This window comes from Lygodium microphyllum, chromosome 17 (assembly GCF_053477565.2).
Source record: "Lygodium microphyllum isolate KBCC chromosome 17, Lygodium_microphyllum_v1.1.10, whole genome shotgun sequence".
In the NCBI taxonomy this organism is placed as follows: Eukaryota; Viridiplantae; Streptophyta; class Polypodiopsida; order Schizaeales; family Lygodiaceae; genus Lygodium; species Lygodium microphyllum.
In genome coordinates, this window is record NC_141151.1 from 93,440,445 (window position 1) to 93,450,291 (window position 9,847).

At 39.3% G+C, this 9,847-nt stretch overlaps 1 protein-coding gene across 2 annotated transcripts; it reads right to left on the reverse strand.

The window, feature by feature from the left end:
• Positions 1-5,936: 5,936 nt before the first annotated feature.
• LOC148022149 (putative calcium-binding protein CML18) lies at positions 5,937-7,361 on the reverse strand. Of its 2 annotated transcripts, none has more exons than XM_087697788.1 (2): positions 7,156-7,361; positions 5,937-6,956 (listed from the first exon to the last, which is right to left on the reverse strand). In XM_087697788.1, the coding sequence occupies exon 2, from the start codon at positions 6,813-6,815 to the stop codon at positions 6,315-6,317; it is 501 nt and encodes a 166-aa protein (XP_087553914.1). In that variant the 5' UTR covers positions 6,816-6,956; positions 7,156-7,361; the 3' UTR covers positions 5,937-6,314. The 2 variants fall into 2 exon arrangements, with proteins under 2 accessions (XP_087553914.1, XP_087553915.1); XM_087697789.1 differs by having other exon boundaries at positions 5,937-7,021.
• Positions 7,362-9,847: the final 2,486 nt, after the last annotated feature.

Consider the following 9,847-nt stretch of genomic DNA (forward strand, 5'->3'; position numbering starts at 1 on the left):
GTATTAAGGACTAGCCCACACATTTAGCACTACCTCATTATGTGATTTTGTTGGTCTCTCCTCATTTTATAGATGCTTCATCAAGAATTATGCCACCATTGTAGCCCCTTTGATTGATCAATTAAAGAAGAAATCATTCTTTTGGAATGCTATTATTGATCGCAACTTTAACCAATTGAAGGAAATGCTTACTTCAGCCCCCATTCTTGTATGCTAGGCTATGGTACAAAAGAAAACTAACTGAGATGTCCTCGAGATAAGAGATGTCCTTAGAATAATTAAGGTCCGTTGGGCTATGGTACAGAATAAATCTGACTTGGGCAAGGTAGATGGGGAGTATCCAATACCGAAGGGAACACACACTATACCAACCAAGTAGAGAAAAGAAGCAATAAATGTAGAGAAAAGCATGTCTTCAACTTGTAAACACAAACAAAACTAGGGGCTAATCAAGGACTAGGAATACCCGAGATAGGAGAAGACCATGTTCTACAATAAATGTGCCACCCAGGTAGGAGCTAAACTACCTGCTATCAAGAACTCCCATCTATCTAGCTATGGTGCAAATGCCTAAAAACAAGCCACCCCGGTTGCTAATGCCACCTAGGATAGAGGAGACACCCAGCTATAAAACCCAAGTGTTGACGTGTTTATCCACCAGAGAATGAGCCGTCTACACCTAGAATGGGCCTCTTGCACTTGAAATGAAGTGGCCAACTACTAGTAAGAGCTCTCATCTTCTTGAAGCGAGTGCTCAACACTTGGGCTACCTAAAAAATGCAAATATACAAACTAGAGAATAGTCCGCCCAGCAAGTTATGAGGCAAAATACAAATGTGTTGCCCCCAATACTAGCAATGAAGATAAATGAAACTACAAACAGAGTGCTTCTCTTTGAAATCTCTCACTCCCATGCATGGCTCTAATACCATGTGAGATTACACAACTAAAATAGGGAAGTGAACACAGAGAGAAGAAAGATACAAAGAGAACAAAGAACAAAGAAGAAACAATATAATTGCAATGACTAAAGGTACAATACTGCAACAATCAGCCCTAGCGTGCAACTTTATGCGTCAATATGGGTGCAAGACAATAGTAGGGGGATGAGAGAATGAGGACTCAATAGAGTTGATTAATCATAAAGGATCAATTATGGATAATAGATAATAAATGTGGGAGAGCAAGGTGCCTATATGTAGGAAAAAATGAGAGAAAACCCTAAATGTAGTCAAACCCTAGAAAATGGCCCAAGGTGCATAAAAAGAAATGCACTAATATGCCCTCCATTTGTGTCTAAAACGCATAAAATGAGAGACAAAGAAAATGTCAGAGCTCTTAATGTCATCATCTAATGCAAACTGAGGCTCACAAGCAAGAGATAACCGCATAAGACATACATGACAAACTAACAATAAATTGACTGCAAATAGAGTGAAACTCATTCAAATGAGTAAACATAGACATGCCTTCCTTCATATGAAGGTTCACAAGTTTATTTAGCTAATATAACTACGAAGCAAGGTTTTGCTCATTATAAAGATCACATATTTTCTCCCATAATTTCCATCCACCACCCTCAATCAAATATATTACCCTCTTAAACAAATATAAAATGATAATAGACTTGCATAGCTCATCAAGGTCATCCCAAGTGTCAACATCCATATCTTTGGGCTTTATGCCTTTGCATTTCAATTGCCTTAGTTATTTTGCACCAAAACCTGCCATATCATAATCTTCCAATAGTTAAAGTTATTGCCATCCAACTTATCAATGATAAAGATGGCATTATTCCCAAAGGCAATAGAAGCACTCGTCATTCTCACTGCAAAGCAAAGAGAGAATGGGTTGCTATAATTTTAAAGCAGCCCCAAAACTAAGCCAAAAATGAATGCAACAAGTAGAGAACGACCCAATGTATTGTTATCCACAAAATAAAAGCACTAGAGTAATTGACACAAGTGTCTAAATAAAGTAGCTACAACCCAAAACTGAGCCAAAAATGAATGCAACAAGGAGAGAGCAACCCAATGTATTATTGTCCACAAAATAAAAGGAATAGAGTACCTCATACAAGTGTCTGAATAAAGTAGCTACAATATGAATTTTAGTAATTTTGCCCATAAAACTATAATAAATTATGAGAAAACTATAGGCAACTATCCAAAACAGAGCACTCCCACTACTAGGAAGTCCAAATAGCAATGGAACTTACAATACAACTAGCAATGTCCAAGAAACAACATGCAACTCTAAGTACCAAATACTATCAAAAAATCCAAAAGTGTCATAGACATATGCATCCCAGTAACCATATACATAAGCCAAATATGCATAAGAGATCTCCAAATAGCTATAAGATCTACTGAACTAGAACCAACTCACTGCTCATGAATAGTAAAGCTTAGTACATAATGAAGCATGCATCCATGACTGACAATCTATCTTATAGAAGTACTAGAGAACCAAAAGTCAAATAGATATCATCCTACAATGACCAATGATTTTCAGGACAAGCTCTGCATAAATCAATGAGCATAAAGAGAGATCCCATGAGCTCCAAAGGCCAAGCTCTGCAATACAAAACTGAAAATACTTCCATTAGAAGCAAACCGCAATAGCTAAGACCAAGGTAAGCTCAATGCATATACATCATAACATCCAAAAGCTCAATAATGTCAAGCAATACATCCGAGAGCATCCAAATGATATAAATATCTGAGCTCATAAGTGGTAAAGCACTAATCAATGAAAGCTCTGCAAAGTATGAATGAAACAAAGCTTGAAATCAAAGCTCAAAGCCCAAGCATTAGCATATTCAACATAACCAACATAGTGATAAGCATGCATTTGACCCAAGAGTATTCCCTAGTAGTATAAAAGCATGTGTTTCATTGATATTCAATACATAAGCTTGTTGTCCAGTATTTATGACAGCAATAAATCTTCCAATAGCTGAGCAAAACAAACACTAACTAATCCATAAAGTCTTCTTGAGCTTTAATACATCATCCCAGCATTTAAACCTTCAGTGCATAAGCATCAAAAGCATAAACATTCAAGAGTTTGCTACCCCAAGTTGTGAACAATTAAGTCTCTCCACAATAGTAAGTCAACAAATAATCATCTCAATCTAGAATTATGCCCAAAATGGAGTTCAAGAAGTCGAAATGAACCCCCAAAGGCTAGGCAAGGATCATGAGGAGCACCAAGAGCCAATGGCTAATGCAAACCATGTAAGAAAATCCCCTAAAAATGTGTTTCGCGAGATGTTCCCTGGGGCTTGTCCGTACTATGCTGACCTTTCAAGGTCACTTACTATGAGTGGGAATCCTCCTGAAGCTAATAAACAAGCTGGGAAGATGGAAAAGTTATTGTGTACCTCAAGTGGAAGAAGGTGTGGCTACCACAAAAGCTTAGTTAAAGCTCTCTTTCTTGGGCTGAAGTAGAGTTGTTGAAGGTCCTCGATTGCCCACTCTAACACTAGTTGAAAGGGTGAGCAAGAGTGAGTGAGAGAGAAGCACAAGTGGATGTGGAGGTTTGAACTCAAGAGAGCAAGACCATGTGGGCATATCTACAATGTATAGGTATGTGGGGACTAAGTAAAATATAAATATAAGAGGCTAGGCAAGCACATGCGGCCTTTAACCCTCATCACTCACATCGTGGGTTTCCTAGCCATGCCTATTCCTCCTGCCTAGCCTAACCATGGAATCTAATATATGGTCTAGCCAAGCTATCAAGACAAGACAAAGAAAAGAAAAACAAAGCATGAGTACTCACCAAAGGGGCTAATCTTCTAGCCAAAGCTAGCTTTTAATCATTACATTTGATACTATTATTCAATCATGGGCATTGAACCAAACTAAGGCTATGCCAAGTTAACAACCCAAGGAAGATGTCTAATATAAGAGCTTAGTCATTACATAAATCTTACACCTCATAATGCCAAGCAATGTGAGAACACCCCATGTGGAAGGTGCTTGAATTGCAAATTGGAAGAAAGGCCTCTCAACTCTTCATGAGTTCTCACCTATCCCCTTAAGTGTACTGAGTGATCTCTACCCAAGTCTTGAAGAGTCACCGTTATGGAAAGATTCTACTCCTCAATGGCATGGGTATGTCTTGCTATCCAAATTAGCTATGATCATGGCAATAATCTCCAATCAACCAATAGAAGTTAGGTGCGAGAATGATCCTCATAAATTACTGCAATAATGTAAATGACCAAGCTCCCTTGAATACTTAACCACCAATTTCTCCATCTAGACCCAAGCAGTTGCTCCCCATGTGACACTACACTATGGAACCAATCAAATATCTCCCTTCCACAACCTCCTAAAGCTCTAAGGTAGTCCCAAAGGCAATGTCTATGCATTTCCACCACTGCTCTACACCTAAGAGTAAGCAATTGGAATCCTACCATAGCCAAGCCAAGAAATTGTTGCAAAGCTCAAAATGATGGTAAGCCAAAGAAGAGAATATAGTTCTTGGTCTACAGTTCTGATCCAATCTCCTAGATATGTTTGATAAAAAGAGGAAAGGCTACACAGCCACCTTGATCCACTCACGTGAACTAGCCTCATAGAATGATGAAAAAAGAAAGCATATAAAAACTTCTAACTGGGTCTAAACCCGCTCTTTTGTTCCCAATTTGTTTCAAATGGCCCCCTTGGCAAAATTAGTATGTCCCTCCATCACACAATCGGTTGGATCATCCAACCTCAACCTGCAACAAGGGCATCATGAGTACTATCAAAAGTAGTTTTCTTTACACCATGTCAACTCTCCCCGGATGGAAGTGAAAGTTGTCCCTCTACCAAGTAAAAACCACCACCCTTAAAGAGTATTCTTATGAGAGGAGTCCAATCCAAGTTTCAAAAGTGGCTTTTTCCAAGCTCCAACCTAGCAGATCGCTCCAAGACTCCCTTTATGCTTTGGACTCTTCAAAAATCCTAAGCTCTAGATCCAAGAAAGAAAACCGCTTGTCTCCTATACCAAGCACCTTCTAAGGGACTCTCCCCACTTGAAAGATGACTCCATCAATGTAGCCCAACCAACTACAATCCCCAAAGGTCGTTAAAGCAAAGTAGTCTCTTTTCTTCAATAACAATGACAAATACTCAAGTAGGCCCCAACCACACTAGAGTTCAATTCATAAGCATCTAGAATATTTTTTAGCTCCACCTACCATGGAGATTGTGAAACAATCATAACTCCTATGAATGGTGGTATAGGACATACCAAGTGTGACAAACCAACCCTCAATCCCCTAGAAGAGGGCACCCCCAAGGGCGACTAGTCTATCCTAAGGTAGGTTCACTAGACCTTCCAGCATGATTCATGGGGGGACTTAGATTCACAGTCAGCGTGGTCTCCATGGAGGCCTCAACACAAGGCCACAGCACAGAGTTACTCTACACAAAAGGTACACAAAAGTGTAACACTGTATGCAAGCATTGTGAGAGAACAAGAGAGCAAAAGTAGGCATGAGAGTGAGCCATGGCCCTTCTTGGGGGTGCCCTCATATATTGCACAAAAGAGGCTTGGTTACATGACCCAACCAAAGCACCTCGCAGAGAGGGACAACTTAGAACCTCGGTCTGCAAGGTGAGGGGATAGCATATCAACCTGCCAATATCCTTCACACACAAATGATATAATAGGGTGACTTTCTGCCTATCTGCAAAGTGCAAAGAAAACAAGTTGACATTATATCTTATAGTACACACTTTCTGGACTTTTTTTGTTATGGATGCATTCAAAGAAAGTGTTACGCATCTAATAAGAGCAGATTTACTCAGTAAATATGACTTTCAATGTTCAATGCAAGTTGAAAGAAGGCTTGTCTGAGTAAATTTCCCAATAGGAGCATAGCTCTCGGGTAATAGATACCAATCAGGCAACTTAATAAGCAACAGATCATTCCATAGTTGGAAAAGATTTCATAATTCAATTGACTCCCAAATGAAACCACAAAGTCGGATGATAACAACCACAAAAATAACATAAAACCAAACAGTTGCTGTTAATATTGCTAGTTGATGACAGCAACCCACCACTCATAGTTGTCTGATGCAGTAGCTCTGAACTTTCCACACCAGATAACTTTTGAAGCACCAAGCAAGTGACTGACAGACTTGAGAAGAAATCATCTTGATCTGTTGACCAGTACAGATAAAAATTGCATGAAGTAGTCAGGATAATATATTGGACAAACAAGACTTCCTAACCTGGCCTTCAACCACAAGATCTGGTTTCCTGTACAATTCATTCTCTTAAACTGTTGACTGTTAGCATAATAGAATGACTCAAGCTGCTGATCCAAGGCTTGAAGCAGCTTCAAAAGCAGCAGAAGTGATTGCAGCTGCAAATTCTGAATAGCTTATTCTTCCATCACCATCTATGTCTGCCTCTTTTATCATTTCGGTGAGCTCCTTAGCTGTGAGTGCATGTCCAAGCCGTGCCATTGAATGAGCCAGCTCCGCTGCAGTAATAAAGCCGTTGCCATCAGTGTCAAACGCACGAAAAAGAGCCTGTAACTGCTCTTCTGTGTATGGTGATGGCTGTTCCTTGCTCAAATCAGGGGCAAGAAGATCAACAAACTCTTGAAACTCGATCAAACCGTTGTTATTAGTATCTGCTCTCTGTGTCAGTGCCTCAACTTGCTCCTTGTTTGGCTTTAGGCCCAATGACCTCAAGAGAGAGCCAAGCTCTAGTTCCGTGATGCTCCCATCTGCATCTCGATCAAACTTGGAAAAAATTTCCTTCAATTCAGCTAGCTGCTCTTGATCAAGAGGTGCACCAGCCATGGCGAGGGACTTCCTGACAAAATGGGTTGGAGCACAGGGATGGAGTACAACAGCCCTGTTATTTTATCAGAAATTCCTCCTCAAATGCTAAAGAGATACACACCAGGTTTCATCAATATTCAATCGCAGGGTATAATAACCCTGTCATACAACCAGAAATTTTCCTTGAAAGTTAGGTGTCATCAACAATCAAGATGCCTGCAAACCTGAGGCACAGACCATATGCTTTCTTGAGATGATTTTCCTTGAATCCTAGGTATCATCAACAATCAAGCCTGCAAACCTGAGGATAATTTTCCTTGAATGCTAGGTATCATCAACAATTAAGATGCCTGCAAACCTGAAGCACAGAGATCATATGCTTTCTTCAGATGATCCACTGGACGGACAGTGACGGGGAGAGAACACGACGCAGTAAGCTCATCTAGCTCTGGCTCTGCAGGTATCAGGTTGTGACTGTAATGGAGCCACGCACCGCGTATGATACACTCACAGGGTGTGTATGTACATATGCAGTTTTCCTCCGTCCAAGCCTCGTCTATTAAATGAGAATTTATGTTGATGGCCCAGAGACAATTCATGGGCTGCCCTCAACACTTTGGGTCATTGGGCTGGACCAATTTAGTTCCTGGGACCTTGCTCCTTGGGCGGCCTCTCGCCGCTCGTGCTTCTAGCATACAGCCCCTTCACATGCAAGAAAACTTCACCCACCCCAATGCTCCTGCTTTATCAGTTGATTTGTGGACCCATTGCATTGACTTGAACTCTAACCAGGTAAAAACCAAGCTTAGTAAACGTAGTGTACACAGGCTAATGGAGTGACAACCCCGTGCAACATTGCATACCACCCCCTATCAGAGTGGCGCCTTCTTGCACCATCTGCGAAAGTTTATCCATGGGAGATTAAAAAGCTTCAATTGCTTTTCCCTTCACCATGTTTTATCCTCCTTCTTGGCCTTGAATTGTCACGTTAATTTTTTTATGAAGGATCCCTCCTTCACAAGCCATCAATCGAGCTAGAAATTTTTCAAAACTTGCTTATGACTTTGTGATGCCTATTTACCCATCAAAATAGAAGATGGCTTATCTCAAAGTTTTGCCAATAGAGAAGCATTATGGTGTCACTCTAATGGCCCCTATAAAGTAGTAAGTTTGTTTTGCAAACCTCTCTACATGTGCTTCAAGAAGCAAATTCAAATTATTGGTTTCTCAAAGGAGAGAAAAAATCTATGTAATATCATCTAAAGAATGCTTGACTTTTTCTAACAGTTCACAGAGTGTAGACCAATGCATGGACTCTCCTTTACACTTTGCTTCTCGTCTTTCTGCAATTCCATGAACTCGCATTTAGAAGGGCTACTAGGGTATCATCACAATGAGGAACAATAATAATATTTATCGAAAAACATTTTTGAGAGCCAATCAATGTTCACCAAAAGCATTTTTCAAACCTTCAATGGGCATGTTTTCTTCTATGAACTATAGCTTTGGTATTCATGTTACATCCAAACTAACCCAAAGTATTGAAATTAAAATGTTCTTTTTCTCACTATAACAACACAATTGACACTAAACCTTAGCTTTTTGTGAACAAGTTATGAATTATGGAATCTATAACAAAACCTTCAACTTCAAAATTTGTAAGTTTTTTCAATAACATTTTGAAGGACTAACTAAAATGGAGTCATGTTTGTAGGTTTCGAAATCTTCTCTTCCAATACATGCAAGTTTTTGTCCAAGTTTTGTAAGTTGCTTAACAGCTAGCCTCTATTTTGTGAACATTGAACAAGAATCATCAGTGGCTTGTTTTGCACCAAATCACCAACATTGTCTCTAATGAAACATGTGGTGGCTCATAGTACTAACACATTTCTTTAAAGGGGATTGGCATAATTAATAATACATTTAAGGTATAGATAATGGTGTGTGTCTATAGTCATAAAATCATTTAATTAGTGGAGAGGGGTTCAAAAGCCACCTTGCTTCTAGCTATCATGACCAATTTTTTACAAGCCTAGTTGCTACATTTATGAGTGCCTCTTTTTAAACAAGACACCATGTGAGTGGCTTCAAGTGCTAGCTACATCAATTGTTCGCTCTCTCCAAAATATTTTTTCCAAGTATTTCCCAAACTAGTGAAGGGAATGCTTTATAGCAAGCTTTAAGCTCCTCACATAGAATCTAGATTGACATCTAAGTTCACTGTGGAATCACTTGGGTGGATAGAGTCATCATTGGATCAAATTTTTTTCCATTGTGAAATCGCATGGATAGATAGAGCCATCATTGGATCAAATTATCTTCAAATAACTATATCTTAATTATTCTCTATATTTGGTATGGGCTCTCTTTTTTTTGCTTAGATTTTGCTCATTGTGTCATGTACTTTTACAATTGCAATCCCTAAATACCAATCGTGTGTCTCATGTAGTTCCACTACCCATTGATTATGCCTTTACTCACTAGGCAATATTACTAATCTACTTGCTTTTTGCTTTTCAACACTCATATGACATCATGTTAGAATTCCAAATTAAAATCAAAATGTCAATAATGCCACCCATTTTTAATGGGAGCTTATTGCTTGTAGATCGTATGACTCAAAAAAATGGATTGCCCTAGCCACCTCCCTCCCCAACCCACCCCCTAAAAAAAAAGCTTGACCTTTGGAGCTTAATGTATAAAGAAATATATTATAAAGAGGTTTAGACTAACATTAAAAGGAAATGAGTGCCAATCTCGTCATCAAAGTTAAGCAATAACCAATGCCAAAATGGATGGCTCAACCATGGCATGTTATAAGTTCAAAATAACTAATTGCACACCATTTCTATAGGCCAGGATTATATACTAGGGTTCCGCGCGCGCTTCACGGCAACTTCACTACCTCAAAGCGGCAAGCGAAGTTGCTTAACAATTCATTTCTCATCTTTCTCTCTCCTCTTTTCCCTCTTTGTTTCTATTTTTTTTCTTTACCCTCTTTCTCTTTCTCTCCCTCCCAATTCTCTATGTCTAATTTTCTCACTCTCTCT

Excerpts from the sequence above, each read along its gene's own strand:
- LOC148022149 (XM_087697788.1), bottom strand. The coding sequence starts at position 6,815 with ATGGCTGGTGCACCTCTTGATCAAGAGCAGCTAGCTGAATTGAAGGAA.